The sequence below is a fragment of the Ranitomeya imitator genome, chromosome 1 (genome assembly GCF_032444005.1).
Source record: "Ranitomeya imitator isolate aRanImi1 chromosome 1, aRanImi1.pri, whole genome shotgun sequence".
NCBI classification, from domain to species: domain Eukaryota; kingdom Metazoa; phylum Chordata; class Amphibia; order Anura; family Dendrobatidae; genus Ranitomeya; species Ranitomeya imitator.
Genome location: NC_091282.1, coordinates 131,313,646 through 131,332,309, shown reverse-complemented (window position 1 = coordinate 131,332,309; position 18,664 = coordinate 131,313,646). Strand labels below are relative to the sequence as shown.

Here is an 18,664-nt window from a genome sequence, read left to right as displayed (position 1 = left end):
TTTTTGCACAAACAAAATCTTAATTTTATTATTTTTTTTTTTCCGCACAATGGCACACTGTAAAAATACCAACCACAGCTTTACACTCTTGGATGTCTCCATACAATTTGCTTTGAAGTATAACATTTTGTAAAAATGCAAAAAAAAAGTTTCTGGCTAAAAATCAGACCTTAGCAAAGTTTAAGACCTGTAACATATTCTAAAAACCAAGGTCTGCAACATATGTTAACAAATTTTTAAAAAATAAGGAGGCCAAAAATGTTAGCGGTTCACATCTGTGTGTTGGAGTCAAGAAATGGTTTACTAATTGTAACAACTCATCAGAGAATAAATATTAAAATATAATAAACAAGCTTTTTCATTGTAAAAGGAGTGATAGCCTGAAGAAAAGTCTCTGTGTTTGATCCTGTTAATCTGTGATCACTTGAAGATGTGCAGGGCAAACGTGACAGTTGAAGCCTCCATACATGTGAAAGTCAACCTCGCTGGCCAATTTTATTCCCGTTCATCCATTTCCCCAAAATTCGAACAGTGACGTCTCTCCTCTTTCCACTGAGTATACATAGGCACTAAGCCAAGTCGAATGTTCGGGCATGAAAGGATGAAAGGGGTGGAGGTCAGGAGTGATACATTTTGGCCGAATGGCTCATTGTATGTGCACTTTAACAGGCTTTGATCTTCAACCCCACCCATGTGTACACACAAAGATCTACATTTAAAGTTATGATGCATTAAATACGTTGTTGGCGGAGAAAGGTTATATTTCCGGAAATCAGAATATTTCTTTATCATGAAAAGCATTTTGTGTTAATAGAAATCTCTCAACAGATAGCGGTTACAGAGCAGTCGTACCGCATTTGTGGTGCATGGCACACCTAATATTTGATGGGCATAATGTAAAACTTTCATGACAATACGCTGAATTTAACACCCACACAAGTATATCTGCGAGGCACTGTATACTTCACACAGTAAGGACTATTAGACTATATTAGAACCTGTTATATTAATTCATGAAGTTCTGTATGATAAATTTCTGTAAGGCAATGAAGTACAAAAAGTTAAGTTCTGTGCGGTAATATTACATACAACCGATTACAGTATCAAGGGATGACAGATTCATGTACTCTGCTATTGCAGGTTCCCAAATTGCATAACTATTATAATTTCAACAAGGAACTGGGACTCTGCAAACGTCAAATTATAGTTCTTGGCTCTAAATATATGCATCTCACATAGATCTGTTACATGGCAGTGACAATATTCAATTAAAGAAGACCTGTCACTTGCTCAAACAAATTGAGTTAAATACCTTGTAAAAATCTGAGCTCCCCTGATTCTGCTAGACTTAAATCAGCTGCCAAAATGTTATTGGCTGCATCGGGGAGGGGTAAATGCGCACGTCCAGAGAACACTGTTACGAAATGCTCAGCTGGACTGCAAGCAGAGATTTCACATACTACGCTCCAGAAGAAACAAATCTCTGCAATGGAGTTACGAAATTCAGGTGCTTCTAACAAAATAAGAATATCATAAAAAAGTTAATTTATTTCAGTTCTTGATAACATAAAGTGTAACTCGTATATTATGTAGAGTCATTACAAACAGTGATCTATTTCAAGTGTGTATTTCTGTTAATATTGATGATTATGGCTTACAGCCAATGAAAACCCAATACTTTATAACACCAGCTTGAAAAATGATTTTAAAATCTGAATTGTTGGCCTACTGAAATGTATGTTCAGTAAATGCACTCAATACTTGGTCAGGGCTCCTTTTGCATCAATTACTGCATCAATGCGGCATGGTGGCGATCAGCCTGTGGCACTGTTGAGGTGTTATGGAAGCCCAGGTTGCTTTAATGGCAGCCTTCAGCTCCTCTGCTTTCTTGGGTCTGGTGTCTCATCTTCTCTTGACAATACTTTTTTGTGGCCATTATACTGTATGGAGAGCTGTGTGGGGATTGCAGTTGGAGAATCATACTGTGATGGGGTCACCATTCTTTGTTGGGGTTTGAGGGAGGGGGCGTCCAGTACGGCCATCATACTGTGGAGGGCACTGTGGAGGAATTCACTGTGGGGGTATCATACTGTGTTTGGGGGCACTTTTATTTATTATCTGTATTATACAAGGTTTTTTATCCTTTGTTATTTCATATTTAAATTAAGCCATTGGGCCATATGCTTTTTACTGCTCCTATATAACATATTATGCCAATATTTTAATAAAAGATCTATTAATTAAAAAGTACTTTGTTCGTGGGACAACTTCATTAAGTTTCTTTCCACATAAAAAAGTTTATCGTTAAATTTCATAAGGAAAAATGTCCTCAAGTGTAGTCTTTTTTGTAAATAAATATCAAGGTTGACCAGTAAACATGGCACATGTTCTGTGTGATTTCTGCTGAAAGGTTTTGTCTATCATACCAGAAATCGGGTGCACTGGGTGTCGCTATTGTGAGAAAGGCGCCAGGATGTCACTACTGAGGCTACTCTAGATGTGGCTCGCAACCGTTTGTCGCACTTAAAGCAAGAAAGGTTGGGAACCATTGCCTTTAATTGTGTGAAGAGATTATTTCTCTGAGGTGGTCAAAAACAATTTGTTTCCATATGGAGTTTTTAAAAATCTGAAGAGGAAAATAAAACTGTCATGATCCAGGTGGGGTTTGCGTTATACTTTTCTTTCCCTGGCCTGGTCACGTGGGGGTTAACCATAGGAGATTCTAAACTGCTTGGGAGCTGCGGATGATAGATGAAGGACACCAGGGGGGAGCAAGGTGACATGAGGGCGAATCTCCGTGTGCAGGTGTTCCAAATGTCAAGAGTGGACTGCATGGGGCCTAGAAGGCGTGGAAAGGACTTACAGGTCCTTCTCAAAAAATTAGCATATAGTGTTAAATTTCATTATTTACCATAATGTAATGATTACAATTAAACTTTCATATATTATAGATTCATTATCCACCAACTGAAATTTGTCAGGTCTTTTATTGTTTTAATACTGATGATTTTGGCATACAACTCCTGATAACCCAAAAAACCTGTCTCAAAAAATAAGCATATCAAGAAAAGGTTCTCTAAACGACCTATTACCCTAATCTTCTGAATCAACTAATTAACTCTAAACACATGCAAAAGATACCTGAGGCTTTTATAAACTCCCTGCCTGGTTCATTACTCAAAACCCCCATCATGGGTAAGACTAGCGACCTGACAGATGTCAAGAAGGCCATCATTGACACCCTCAAGCAAGAGGGTAAGACCCAGAAAGAAATTTCTCAACAAATAGGCTGTTCCCAGAGTGCTGTATCAAGGCACCTCAATGGTAAGTCTGTTGGAAGGAAACAATGTGGCAGAAAACGCTGTACAACGAGAAGAGGAGACCAGACCTTGAGGAAGATTGTGGAGAAGGACCGATTCCAGACCTTGGGGAACCTGAGGAAGCAGTGGACTGAGTCTGGTGTGGAAACATCCAGAGCCACCGTGCACAGGCGTGTGCAGGAAATGGGCTACAGGTGCCGCATTCCCCAGGTAAAGCCACTTTTGAACCATAAACAGCGGCAGAGGCGCCTGACCTGGGCTACAGAGAAGCAGCACTGGACTGTTGCTAAGTGGTCCCAAGTACTTTTTTCTGATGAAAGCAAATTTTGCATGTCATTCGGAAATCAAGGTGTCAGAGTCTGGAGGAAGACTGGGGAGAAGGAAATGCCAAAATGCCTGAAGTCCAGTGTCAAGTACCCACAGTCAGTGATGGTGTGGGGTGCCATGTCAGCTGCTGGTGTTGGTCCACTGTGTTTCATCAAGGGCAGGGTCAATGCAGCTAGCTATCAGGAGATTTTGGAGCACTTCATGCTTCCATCGGCTGAAATGCTTTATGGAGATGAAGATTTCATTTTTCAGCACGACCTGGCACCTGCTCACAGTGCCAAAACCACTGGTAAATGGTTTACTGACCATGGTATTACTGTGCTCAATTGGCCTGCCAACTCTCCTGACCTGAACCCCATAGAGAATCTGTGGGATATTGTGAAGAGAAAGTTGAGAGACGCAAGACCCAACACTCTGGATGAGCTTAAGGCCGCTATTGAAGCATCCTGGGCCTCCATAACATCTCAGCAGTGTCACAGGCTGATTGCCTCCATGCCACGCCGCATTGAAGCAGTCATTTCTGCCAAAGGATTCCCGACCAAGTATTGAGTGCATAACTGAACATTATTATTTGTTGGTTTTTTTGTTTGTTATTAAAAAACACTTTTATTTGATTGGATGGGTGAAATATGCTAATGTTTTGAGACAGGTTTTTTGGGTTATCAGGAGTTGTATGCCAAAATCATCAGTATTAAAACAATAAAAGACCTGACAAATTTCAGTTGGTGGATAATGAATCTATAATATATGAAAGTTTAATTGTAATCATTACATTATGGTAAATAATGAAATTTAACACTATATGCTAATTTTTTGAGAAGGACCTGTACTTTGTGCTGGCGACCATAAAAGAGAGTTCGGGTGTATTGGGGCAAGCCATAATTTCTCTATTTCATTCCACCTGCTGTAGGCCCATAGGGACGTCCAGCAGGGGATTCTCCTCAGGTGTGTAGCCCAGTAGTATTTAAGAATATTTGGCACAGAAAGCCCTTCCCTGGTCTTATGAGCTGTGAGAACCTCCTTAGCCACTCTATGGCGCTTTTGTTGCCATATGAACCTAATAATAGCCGCCTGAAGGGACTTCAATTCCGAGACCGGAACTCCAACCGGCAGGGTCTCAAAGGCGTAGATCAATCTGGGTAAAAGACTCATTTTTACCGCCGCTATCGGACCCATCCACGAGAGAGGAAGTAATTGCCATTTAGTCAGGCGGGCTTTTGATTCTTTAAAGAGGGAGGGGAAATTTAGTTTGTAGAGGGTCTCGTATGAGGACGTAATATTCACCCCAAAATATTTCACAGCATCCTGTTTCCACCTGAACTTAAAATTCAGGCGTAGATGGTCCCATACCTCAGGGGGGGATGTTCAGCGGCATAGCCTCCGTTTTGCTGGAATTGATTTTATATCCAGATAGGTTCCCGTATCTCCTCAAAGCCCTCATGAGGTTCGGAAGAGACGTGGAGATTAGTAAGCATCAATAGAACATCATCAGCAAATAGTGCCGGAGCGTTTTTTATATGAGGATTTGTTTGCGAATTTGGTAGCTAAGTAATGATATAATATTTAAAAAAAAAATGATGTAATTTACTTGTAAAACCTCCATTGTTGATGTGCTTCAACCAAGATGGGCACTATTTTATATTCTCCGCCCACACACTCTTCCTCCTTCAGACATCATTTCCTTTGACAAATCTGCTGCATTTTTGGCCCCAAATCTGCATCTAATCCGCAGCAAATCTGCAAACCTTTTTACTCCTGTGTTTTTGCTGCAGATTTGAGTAACTCAATGGAAATCAATGGTTGGAAAACGCTGCAGATTCGCAAAAAGAATTGACATGCTGCGGAGAATAAAATGCTGCAAATCAGAATGGAAATTTCCACATCATGTGCACCACAAGTCAGGATTGTCATTCATTAACCTTGCTTTAGTAATCCTTTGCGTTTTTGGTGCATTTCCATGAAAACCTCTGCGGAAACGCAACAAATCGGCATCGTGCACACATAGCCTTAGAGATGAGTGAATTTGATCGGGTCAGGGCTTATTCGGCAAGCTATAGCGCTTACCGAATAAGCTGCAGAGAGAACCCGGCTTCCTGGATCTCTCCAGCTGATCAGCTGTTCGGCTCCGCAGCTACATGTGTCGCGGGTGTGTGACAGTCACAACACAAGAATGGAGAGCCTGTTTGTTGGGCTCTCCATGCATGTGTTGTGACTGTGACAGAGCTGCAACACATGCAGCTGCGGAGTGGAACAGCGATCCAGGTATCCGGGTTCCCTCTGCAGCTTATTCGGTAAGCGCTATAACTTGCCGAATAAGCCCTGACCCGATCAAATTCGCTCAACTCTAATTACTATATCTGAGAATATGCAAATTGCCTCTTCTGAGAAAAAGAGGACTTAAACTCTATAGCGCCACCTGTTGGAAGTAGCGATCCTACAAGTCACAATCAACTCTTTAACGAGTCGTGCAATATGAACCTATATCTGAGAAGAAATAGCTCTTGCTAGATTGGAGCTTTCGATTAAACCTAGTGTTATGTAATGACATTAAATACCCCATCCTGACATCTTTCACACACTACCGTATCACTTTTTATCTTCCTTATGAATTCTCTCATCTACAGGACCAGAGCCGGCGTCAGCACCCGGCGCACCCGGGCAAGTGTCGGGGCCCTAACGAGACAGGTGGCTCATTTTGATAAGTGTGACCAACTTTTTACGATTAATGCTGCCTATGCAGCATCAATAGTAAAAAGATATGTTGAAAACAATAAAAAAATAAAACAATTGTGATATTCTTACCTTCCGGCGTCCCCCGCAGCCTTACCGATGCATAGCATCACGCGAGACTGCTACGTCATCTACGTCATTGCCGCGAGGCATTACTGGGAACCGGAGCTGCCAGGAGCATCGCTAAGGCCAGGGCTGGATACGGGGGCCGCCAGAAGGTGAGTATATAACTATTTTTTATTTTAATTACAGGGATATGGTGCCCAGTCCCTGGAGGAGAGTCTCCTCTTCTCCACACCCGGGTGCTATACTATGTGGCTGTGCTATATGCAATGTGGCTGTGCTATATACTACTTGGGCTGTTTTATATACTATGTGGGCTGTGATATATGCTATGTGGCTGTGCTATATACTACATGGCTGTGCTATATACTACCCATTTTGCACTTTTACAAATGTTCTACGTTAATACTTTCTAATTTTTACTTTAAAAAGTTTTCCATTAAAAAATTCTCATTCAATGTATGCAGTTTTTTTCTTTGCAGCAAGTTCAGCTAACAATAAAATGCCTACTGGTAACTGAGGAAGAGGGAGTAGGTCACATAAATTGGCATGTAAGGGGTTGACTTATATAAAGCCCCACTGCTGTATGGTATTGTAGAATTTATAATAGCGATCACTCATGTAAGAAGTGAAATCTGGCATTGAACTATACCTATATTTCTCTGCTGTATCTGTGCATCATGAATCGTGGTATGTGTTAAAGGGGGGGCCCACTGAGACCCTTTCACCCGGGGCCCTCAAAAACTTGGAGCCGGCCCAGTACAGGACAGTCCTTTCCAGATAACATTAATTTGTGTAATTTTGCCAAAGTGTTCTCTGGACGAGTGCTTATTAGGTTATAGTGAACCTTAAAGCTAGAATTTTTAATGAAAGTGCTACACGTCAAAGCGGAATAGATTTTAATTGTAGTCAGTGCCATAAAAAAAGGAAAAAAAAAACACACTTTTTAGAAAACTTAGCACAAGGGTCATTAATAGTACTTGTCTTCTCATATGGGATAAACAGACCTTTTCAGCCGAGTAAGCTCATGGACTTAGGTGGAAATGTAACCATTGAACCCACTGTAGTTACTTCCCTGTAAAAAACCTATAATGACTAAAGTATGACTTTACATGTGTTATCTGACTGTATTTCATGTAGATCTTTCAAGCAAACTTATTATATCCTAATGTCTACATACCCGTTAAAATGCCAGATTTTTGTTATTTTTTTAAAAAAAATAATTCGAAGAAGCATCATTTCAGGACTTTTTCCACCTTTAACATCATCCATAATCTGTACAATTCAATTGAAAAATTAAGTGTCCCCCCCTCAGAGTGGAAAAAGAAAAACAAAGAACTGAAAGAATTGTGGAAAATCCACCCCACAAATGACACAATTTTGGAAAATACACCCCTCAAGGAACTTATCTAGAGGTGTGGGGAGCACCTTGAACTTGCAGGTGCTTCACAGAATTTTATAACGTTAACCTATGCAAATTAAAAAACAAAACAAAACAAACAAACCACATTTTTACCACGAAAGTTGTTTTAGCCTCAAATGGTCCATTTTCCCAAGGGCAACAGAAACACATGGACCATACAATTTGTTGTGCAATTTCCCCTGAGTACGCCGATACCACATATGTGGGGGAAAACTACTGTTTGGGCGCACAACAGGGCACAGAAGGGAAGGAGAACCATTCAACTTTTGGAGCAAATTGGCTGGAATAGATGGTGGATGCTTTGTCGTATTTTTAGAGCCCCTGATGTGCCTAAACAGTCCCACCAGGGAACCCATTTGGGAAACTACAACCATCACGTAATTTATCGGGAGGTATCGTGAGCACCCACAGCTGCTTCACAGAATTCTATTAAGCTGTGAAAATTAAAAAAAGAAAAAAAAATAATATTTTTCCCACAAAAATGTTGCTTTAGCCCCACATTTTTCATTTTCACAAGGGTAACAGCAGAAAATGGACCATATAATTTGCTGTGTGATGTATTGTGAGTACACAGATATCCCATATGTGGGGTTAAACTACTGTTTGGGCACATGGCAGGACTCAGAATAGAAGGAGCACTATTTGAATTTTGGAGCACCATTTTGTCTGGAAAAGATTGCAGGCGCAATGTCACATTTGAAGAGCCCCTGACATGCCAAATCAGCAGAAACCTCCACAAGTGACCCCAGTTTGGAAACCACACCTCTCAAGGAATTCATCTAGGGGTCTAGTGAATGTCTAACCCTCAGCCAAGTCACAGAGTTGTATAACATTTGGCTGAGTAAATGAAAAATTATCAATTTTTCCATTAAAATATTGCTTTGACTCCAAATTTTTAATGTTCAAAATGGGTAATAGGAGAAAATAAATGGTACAATTTGTTACACAATTTCTCCTGAGTACGCCAATACCCCATACGTGGTGGTCGAAAACTACTTTTAAGGCACAGTGTGAAGCTCAGAAGAGAAGGAGTGCCATATTGGAGTGTAGATTTTGCTGGAATGGTTTGAGGGTGTTATGTCAGATTGACAGAGCCTCTGCAGTGCCAGAGAAGAAAAACACCCATAAGTGACCCCACTTTACAAACTACACCCGTCAATGAATTCTTATAAGGATGTAGTCAGCATGTTGACACCGCATGTGCCTCACGGAATTTTATACCACTGGGAGGTAAAGAAAGAATTATTAAATTTTTAAGACTAAAATGTTGTTTTAGCCCAAGTTTTAAAAATGAGCTCACAGGCTTGTTGTGCAATTTCTCCTGAGTGCACCAATACCCTACATGTATATAAAAGGAGAAGGTCAGCACTAAGTGATGTAGGATAGATGCTCGTAAGCAAAAAGAGTGCTGTTTTTCAATTTTTGAATACTCTACATGTAATCGAGAACTAGTTTTCAGGCACAGTGGAAAACTCAGAAGATATGGAGCGGCATATTATAGTGCAGATTTTGCTGGAATATGCACGATAATTTCTCAGCTGAACTCAACCTGCTCATGCGCCGCCTCCAGCAGCCATTTTCCTGAAGCCCACAGCCAGAAAATCAATGAGCAGGGCGAGGACCCCGCTCCTGCCTCAACCAGCATTTTATTGAACCCCAGGTACTGGTACAGCACTTGTGAGAAGCGCCAACAAGATATGACGTACCAGTACAAAATGCCTTGCATGTTTTATATTTTAATATATATTTTTTTAAACACTTCTAAAATGTTTTTTACCCCCACAACAAAAAAGTAACATGTTCCTCACACCAAAAAGCTCCCTGCATGTTTAGCCAGCCATAGGGTTTATTCAGACGCAATGGTTAAAGGGACACTGTCACCTGAATTTGGAGGGAACAATCTTCAGCCATAGAGGCGGGGTTTTCGGGTGTTTGATCCACCCTTTCCTTACCTGCTGGCTGCAATATTGGATTGAAGTTCATTCTCTGTCCTCCATAGTACATGCCTGCACAAGGCAAGATTGCCTTATACATGCAGGCATGTACTATGGAGGACAGAGAATGAACTTCAATCCAATATTGCAGCCAGCAGGTAAGGAAAGGGTGGATCAAACACCCGAAAACCCCGCCTCTATGGCTGAAGATTGTTCCCTCCAAATTCAGGTGACAGTGTCCCTTTAAGCTGTAATTCTTAGGCCTGGGAAAAACTTGCATGTGCAATGCAAGAAACTTGCATGAGTCTCTCGCATCAATAATCGGCTGAGTCACCGGCACTCGGACCGGAGTGTGTCGGCTGAATGTATTTCTATGCAGCTGAACGCTCCGGTCCTGAGTGCCGGCGGCAGTGCCAGGTATTGACGAGAGAGACTTGTGCGAGTTTCTCGCATTGCACATGCACGTGTGACCCTGGCCTTACTGTGAGACTGAAAACCAAAATGAAAAATAGATGCTCACATTTTTCCAAAGTTTTGCAGCTAGGACAAGTGATGCTCAATAAAACTGCATCAATTTGTGGTAAAACTGAGTGGCAAGAAATAAGTAATGATAGAAGTAGGTACACTTCTGGATGACTAATTAATCCTGTGCATTGGATTAGTGAGTTGCTAATTACTCTGTCTAAGCGTTATTCCCCCAACCCCTCAAAAAACACCAGCAATTTGCTATCAATAAGATGGGGAATAATTTACTGATTTTGCTTGAGTCACATGGGAGGAAGATCTGGCTGCTAAAACTACCAGCGATCCCAAGATTGAGGATTGTCTATGGGACTGCCAGAGAAAGCGGACTGCTGTACTCTGCTTCTCCCATTGCTTAGTCCCATAATGAATGGAGAAGAGATCGAGCATGTGCATTGCAATTTCATTCGAGATGGGGAATCCCTGGGGGTCCCAACAGTAAGATCCCCAGTGATCAGCAAGTAATTACCCAAAACTATGGTTAGATATTTTTCTGGGTCCAACCCTATAAGGATTTGGTATTTTTGATGGGTTGTACTTACTATTTTTGTAACTCTTCCTGAAAGTTAATTTACTTTAAAAAACAAAAAATGACCCCAAACACAGACGTTTCTTTTTTACAACATACCATAACTATTTCTTATTAGAAGTTCTATTAAAATCTGGAACAAATACTAATAGCAGCAACATAGGATGTTACCCAATATCCTACAGAATATCTCTATAAGTTCTTTGTAACACGTAGATACTGAACCTCTCAATGCAACCATCACTTCGGTCTGATACTATAGCTATTGACTCTTAGATATAGTTGGAGCGCCCCCAGACACAGGGCCACAGGTTCTCGGGAACCGGTCCTCTCTGTCTCGGTGCTGGGGTTGTCACGGTGGCTGGACCCGGTCCGTGACCCTGCTAATGGGCATCCAATGAAAGGGGTGATGATGGTTTGTCAAGGGTTCGTGACGCCACCTGTGGTATTCTGTCAGGGTGACCGACGCTGCTTAGGGGTCCGCTGGGGTGATGGAATGGCAGCTAGATGGTATACCTTCCCACAGGTCAAGTGTGTCCCCAGGGCTTCCCAGTAGTGTAGGTGGCGATGGTGTGAGGCGCAGTTAATAACGAGGACACAGGGTTGCAGTCTCTTTACCTTTTACTGAAGACTTCGGGATCCTCAATCCAGAGCACTGTTAACAGGGTTGTCTGAGACCGGCCGGTCCGAAGGCACATCCAGAGTTCCCTTTGCAGGTGGAAATCAGTGCTTACCACTAGCGCCTGTGTGTTGTAGTTCTTCCCTGCTGAGCATTCGGGATAGTCCTCACAACTCTTGTGTTAGTTCTTTCTCTCTCTCCGTCCCCCAAGTTTATCTGGATAGGACGCACCCGTTTGACGGGAAGGCTCGGAGCTACTCTGGGACCCTAGAGACGCCCCTCTCCACACTTGCCCCCTATGTCTGCTTAGGTGATGTATGGTAGACAGCGAACCTATAATCAACTGTCCTGCGGTATTTGAAGTAATGCTTGAAGTCAGTTACTCCCTCGGTGTTCCGGTCACCGGCTACGCGCCTCAGTAGGATGTTGCCGTTCTCAGGGCACGACTCCTACTGGCTCTCCTTTGTGCTTTGATCTCGTTTCTCACTTTTCCACAATATCCTTCTCTTCGTGTCTTTTCTTAGGATGCCGCCGCAAGGTAGTGCAGGCGCTGCTCCGTACGTTCTGTCCTTTCTGCTAGGTACCCACCCCTGACAGGTCCTCCCCGGATCTCTCCCAGGCTGCGTTCTGTTCTAACTTCCTATCCGACCCCAGTTTTACCAGTGTGAGGAGTGGCCTAATACATAGTGCCTTTTGCTCCCCCTGGTGGCCGGAGTGTGAAGTGTAATGTGTGCTTGTGATACCTGGTCAGGTGAACTCCTTTAGTGCAATCAGACATAACATCACTCCCCATTGCGGCAGAGCGACATTACTGCAACGACCAGGACTCTGGGGCGCTGCATAATCATTACTGTTTCAGCTGATGAAGGCCAATAAGATACAATCTGACCAGAAGTGTGCTATGTACGCCCCAATATTATACAAACATATAAGGATATCAGTTCTTTTCATAGTTTCTCGAGATTTTTGCAAGAAAATGAAATAACTAGTCAATGTGTAATAAAAAAATTATTTTTTTATGTTCATGATTTCAGGTAGGAATTGTGCACCAAATACTCAAGAGAATAATACTTAAAGTTTCTTAAATAGTGTCCGTCCTATAACACAACCAACCTTACTGTAAACCTTTTTCTTTGTGGTCTTATATGGGCTGATATATACTGAAGATATTGCATTATTTATGTCCCCAGTGCCTCATTTTTCATGAATATTGGGGTCCATCTTCCAATTTATATTCAGCACAATCATAAAAAATGCATTCAGCGCATCCCCAGCGCCTACATCGCCTTCATCCCAATGACTTCCACATTAGCTTTAGTCTATCATGATGAATGATCAGATGATCCAAAGTTCAATAATTCTTTCAGTTCCTTAGCGCTTTGAATATTCCAAGCTGTTTGAAATGTCCTCATTTTATTCCTGCCAATAATCAAAATTGGTTAGTACTTGGTTTTTGAGGGTCATAAAAAAACACTTGACAGTTACAGCAATATACTTTTCAAAGAACAGAATATAAAAATAAAGAATCACAACATCGCCTTCTATATCATTCGTTAAATGAGTACATGAGGCATGAGTCAGAATATTTACACTTTCAGGATTAAAGGGGTTACCTGGGACTATTTTATTTTTTTCTTATGGACCTAAGAACTAGGCAGGTAGTTGCTAGCTACCTGTCTGTTCTGGCCAACGTTGGTTTCTGCTGGCTCAGAGTGGTCATGAACCAAAGAGAAAAGATGAACAGCGCTCCAATCGGGTGTAGTAGTATCAAAACGAAATCTTTACTGATCCATGTAGAAGCAACGTTTCGACCAGTATCCTGGTCTTTGTCATGCTTGACAAAGACCAGGATACTGGTCGAAACGTTGCTTCTACATGGATCAATAAAGATTTCGTTTTGATACTACTACACCCGATTGGAGCGCTGTTCATCTTTTCTCTTTGGACTACTCGAATATCCAGGTTGGTTCCCTGGATTAAGGAACGAGCGCCCCTTTGTGCGAGTGCTGTCAGCCCCACTTTTTCTCTACTACATGGTCATGAACCAATTCTGAGGCTTCTGGTGACCACATCAACAGAGCATCTTCCACTCTGCTCTGTTGACTGGACTCTGCTCTGTTGACTCGACGTGAATGCAGATGTCATGCTTATAGACAGCCAGGTCCCATTGCCTAACTGCGAGGAGCCGGCTGTCAACTAGCATGATAACAGCAGTCACGTCGAGGGGGTAGAGATGTTCTGTTGATACGAGGTCAAATGAAGCAGAATTATGGGTAGGTGCTGTTTGTGAACGTTTTGAGAAGGCAGAGATAGGCGCTGGGCAGAACAGGCAGGTAGTTAGAAACTACCGGTCACATTCCAAGAAAACCAATCTGACATTGCTTAATACACTTACATTGAGCGAGGCTGCACACGTCTAGTTAAAATGTGACTGCATGTAAGCAAATGGCACACTTGCGGTCACCCCACTGCAGACACTGGAAAATCCTCGCAGCGCAGTGTCTAGCTTTTGCTAGCTACTTCACTTTGTCAGGCAGGTCCTGTTTAAGTGATTTATTGATTGAGAACAGGTGTGACAGCAATCAGGCCTGGGTGTGGCTAGGGAATTTGAACTCACTTTTTCACACATGGCCCTGTATGTTTGGATTTCTTTTTCCCTTAATAAAAAGCCCTTAATTTAAAAACTGCATTTTGTGTTTACTTGTGTAATCTTTGTCTAATATTTAAATTTGTTTGGTGATCTGAAATATTTAAGTGTGACAAACATGCAAAAGATCAGGAAATCCAGAAGGGGGCAGATTTCCAGCGTATTTTTCAGATTATAATATGCACTTTTTTTCCTTATAAATTTAGGAGGAAAATAGAAGTGAGCTTACCAGGGGCTGGAAGCGATGGAACGGGGTCACAGGAGATAGGGTTGCTTCTTCAGGAGCACAGTGGTGGCAGAAGCGAGGCAGCAGTGCCTGGGATCTCAGAAGGTGTTGGCACGGGTGAGCAAAGTCCACTTTCCCTATGATATCCCAGCGGTGGGTTTTGGCAAAATTGCTGCCTCCAGCGGCGCATGTGCAGACTGAGATCTCGCCTGCCTCTGTATCACATCATAGGGAAAATGGGCTCTGTTCATCAGCACCGACACCTTCTGTGCTCCCAGGTACAGCAGCACTGCCCTGATCATGCCTCCAATGCCCTACTGAAGTTCCTTTGCCCCCGCTCCACCACAGCCACACCGCGAGTAAGCTATGGTTAAAAAGGAATATAAGATATGCATCACCATTTCATATATATACATATATGTATATATATATATATATATATATATATATATATATATATATATATATATATATATATATATACTTTTTCCTATGTTGCGTCTCGTGGTCCAATGCGACTTATAATCCATAAAATATGGTGTATATATACATATACAAATATATATAAATTCTTGGGGAGGAACCATCGTTTGAAGAACCTTGCTCCCAAAAAAAAGATCAGAAGAACACAAATCCAACTGGTAGTGTTTAAAAAAGGTGGATGGTGAAGACCAAATTGAAGCCCTACAAATTTGCTCAAGAGAGGCATTGGCCCTTTCTTCCCACAAGATAGATACCACTCTTGTAGAGTGAGCTTTTAAATATTCAGAAACGGGGTGTCCGCCTGAAGAATAGGCTAATGAAATTGCCGATCTAACCCATTGAGCCATGATCACTTTACATGCCGCCTGGCCTTTGTTTGGACCTTGAAAAAGAACAAAAAGAGAGGTAGTTTTCTGCCACCCAGACTTGTTTTCTGAGTATTCAATTAAACACCTTCTGACATCTAAAGAATGGAATCTAGTCTCCTTCTCAGGCTCATTACAAAGAGAAGGTAATGTCCAGTAATTTCTGGAGATCTATAAAGGGTTGAGGACAACTTAGGAAGAAAAGCTGGAAAAGCTAGGTCCGGTCTAATGACCCATCTGTGAGGGAGAGTATTGGTAAATTGTTCATTTACTGATAAAGCATGTAATTTCCCTATCCTTCTAGCTGAAGTAAGGGCCACCAGTAGGATAGTTATAAAGTGGTACTCCAGGGAGATAATTTTTTTTTTGCACTGTCCCTGTCCTCAAACTATAAAGATGAGATGCCCAGTGCAGTTCTCTTATCTTTGTAACACTTGTAATTTAGTCTGACAGGAACCGCTCTTTACCGTTCCCTCCTCCTGTCTGGGACGTTATACACTACTAGACGTTAGAGGTGTGGCCACGCCATCTCATCTTGTGCTGCAGTGAAGGAGACATTATCAAGAGGTTGACTGCTACTAAAAGTCAGAAGCATGCTATGCCCCCACCAAACCCCCTCACCTCGAACTGCAGTGAAGGAGACATTATCAGGGGGCTGGTTGCTACTAGCAGGTAGAAGGCCACGCCTCCTCATCTTGTGCTGCAGTGAAGGAGACATTATCAGGGGGCTGGCATGACAGGAGCTGCTCTTCACGGCTTAACCCTCCCATCTGGGATGTTAAATTAGTGTGCAGCTCCATGCTGTCATCAGCGAGTCTCCTGATTGTCCCTAGTTCTCTGCAGAGAACAGTGGGAATGACCACTCCCCCTCTTCTTGCACTGATCTAGTTAGGGCATCTAATACTAAATTAAGGTCCCATGGCAGAACCTGAGACGAAATCCTGGGTCTAGACCTACACACTGACCGTACGAACCTCACTACTCATGGAGGGTCTGTAATTTTCTGGTCAAAAAGAATGTCCGAGGCTGATACATTAAGGGTGTCAACTAACAGTCATAATTTCCGCCCATTCTGCAAGAATTCCAAAATCCTAGACCATTGTTATTCTCAAAGGGTTTTTAGAGAAATTTATAAAACTCTACCAGACCCTTGAATACGTTTTCAATGTTACCTTCTTCCTACACCCATCATTGTAGAACCTAATTTTTTTGGAAAATCCCTTTTATTCAAGGAGCTGCCACCCAAACGCAATGCCTTATTTACCCCGGGCATAAGACTGGAAACCGAGAAAGGAGGTCTAGGATTTCCATGAGAAGCCATGGATTCTCCACTGCCATTAACCTTAACCAAGTGAACCATGCTCTCTTGGGCCAAAAGGGAACTATCATTATTACTTCGGTTAGGTCAGACCGAATCTATTGTAAAACTAATGGGATCAGGGAGATTGGCAGGAAGGCATAGGCTAACTCTTGACACCATTTGTCGAGAAAAGCATTCACCCTACAGGGGTAATCCCTGGGATCTAGGTAAAAAAACGTTGGCATTTTCCTGTTTACTTTGGTTGCAAAAAGATCTATTAGATGCTGACGCCATAATAAGATTATCTTCTGAAATAGTGCAGGGTTCAGGAGCCATTCGTCCTGACATAATTGGTGGTGACTTAGATAGTCTGCTTCGATATTGTCCTATCAGTTTAGGTAATCTGTTGATAGAGACAGAATATTTTCCTCTGCCACCATGTGTTTTCCTGTTTCGGTCATCAGAGACATGGACAGCGTCCGACTGGAGCACCTTGGGCCCACCAGAGAAAATCATTCTTGGGTCCCACTATAGCAATTGTGTGGTAAAACACGCTAATATCAGCGTATAATATAAGGTAGTACACGTCTTAATTATGTAGCAGGGATTGGGGTAGCCTCCTCATAGAATATAATGTAGTCCCCTCATAGAATATAAAGTAGCACCCCTCATAGAATATAATGCAGCCCCCCTCATTGAATATAGCCCCCATCACAGAATATATAGTGCAGCACCCTCATAGGGTATAATGAAGCACCCCACAAAATATAATGCAACCACCTCATAAGATATAATACAGCCCCCCCCCATAGAATATAATGTAGCACCCTCATAGGGTATAATGCAGCCTCCCTCATTTACTATAATGCAGCCCCTCCACAGAATATAATGCAGCCCCCCTCAGAGTATAATGCAACCCCCTCATAAGGTATAATGCAGCCCCCACACAGAATATACTGTAGTCCCCTCATAGGACATAATGCAGCCCCCCTCATATAGTATGATGTAGCCCCAGAATATAATGTAGCCCCCCGAGAGAATAATGCAACCCCCACACAGAATATATTGCAGCTCCCCCACAGAATATAGTGTAGCCCCCTCAAAGTATAACGCAGCCCTCCTCATATGGTATAATGCAGACCCCCTTCACCTCCATCATTGTCCTCATCACCACCTCCATCATTGCCTTCCTTCTCACCCAACACCCCTATCATTGCCCTTTCCACCACCTCCATCATAGCTTTCTCCACAACCACCCACATTATTGCCCATTCCACCACTTCCATCATTGCCTCCTCCCTCACCACCATTGTTCTTTCCACCACTAACATAATTTTCCTTTCCACCACCTCCATCACTGCTTTCTCCCTCACCACCCCCACCATTGCCCATTCCCCATTCCCCCACCTCCATCACTGCCTCCTCCTCCACAACCACCATTGTTCTGCCCATTAATGTGCAGCAAGTTAATTCACAATGTTGTACCAGTTGTCACCATTAGAGGTCGTTAGGTACCCATTTGTCCTGTAACTGTATTCAGGAGCATTTCTCTTTAAGCCCTGTGTTCTGACTAGAACTGCCCCCTTAGTTTCCCGGGCAAGAAGGTTGTAGCCATTTTCCTTCAGACCTTTGAGTCTTACACACGTGTTCCTGGCTCTCTCTTCCTGCAGATCATTGCTCTTGATAAACGGATTCCGGTGATGCTCAAATGTACCTTCATGTTTGTGTTAGCACAGTTATGCAGCCACTGTGTAGCAGAGTGTGTAGTTAGGCATGTTGTGCTTTGTTTCATATTGCTGTTTCTCTGTGGAGGTTGGCTGTCCATTCTGGCCCTAATCGGTCCGATTAGGGCCAGAAGGGACAGCCGATGTTGAGTGGGGGCACCATGTCGAATTTTAGGGTGCCAACCTCCACTGCCAGGAAAGTATAAAGTCTATTAGGAGGAATAATAGGGATTTAGCCAGGAATATATTTTTCTAGTATAAAGAGCTCCTGGTGTACTCTGGCTGGAATAATACCCCGCCCATACCTAAGAGTTATGGTGTTGGTAGTTATTATTTATCTATATTACTACATTTTAATGATGATACATTAAAGATATTTTTAAGGTTTTTTTTTCTTCTTTTGGTTGATATACTGAATATACCACTATATCATTTGTTTTCGGTTTTATGCA

At 42.3% G+C, this 18,664-nt stretch overlaps 1 protein-coding gene and 1 long non-coding RNA gene across 3 annotated transcripts in view; one reads left to right on the top strand and one right to left on the bottom strand.

Annotated features, from left to right (window-relative positions):
• LOC138664380 (uncharacterized) overlaps positions 1-18,664 on the top strand; it is a 314,860-nt gene that overhangs the window by 76,805 nt on the left and 219,391 nt on the right. The window lies entirely within an intron of this gene.
• MSH3 (mutS homolog 3) overlaps positions 12,463-18,664 on the bottom strand; it is a 289,806-nt gene continuing 283,604 nt past the window's right edge. For both annotated transcript variants that reach the window (XM_069751007.1, XM_069751017.1), the window contains one exon: positions 12,463-12,886. Coding sequence is in view for 1 of the 2 variants with exons in the window: in XM_069751017.1 (XP_069607118.1) it covers positions 12,790-12,886 (97 nt within the window). In the remaining variant the exon portion in view is untranslated. The remainder of the gene's footprint in view (positions 12,887-18,664) is intronic.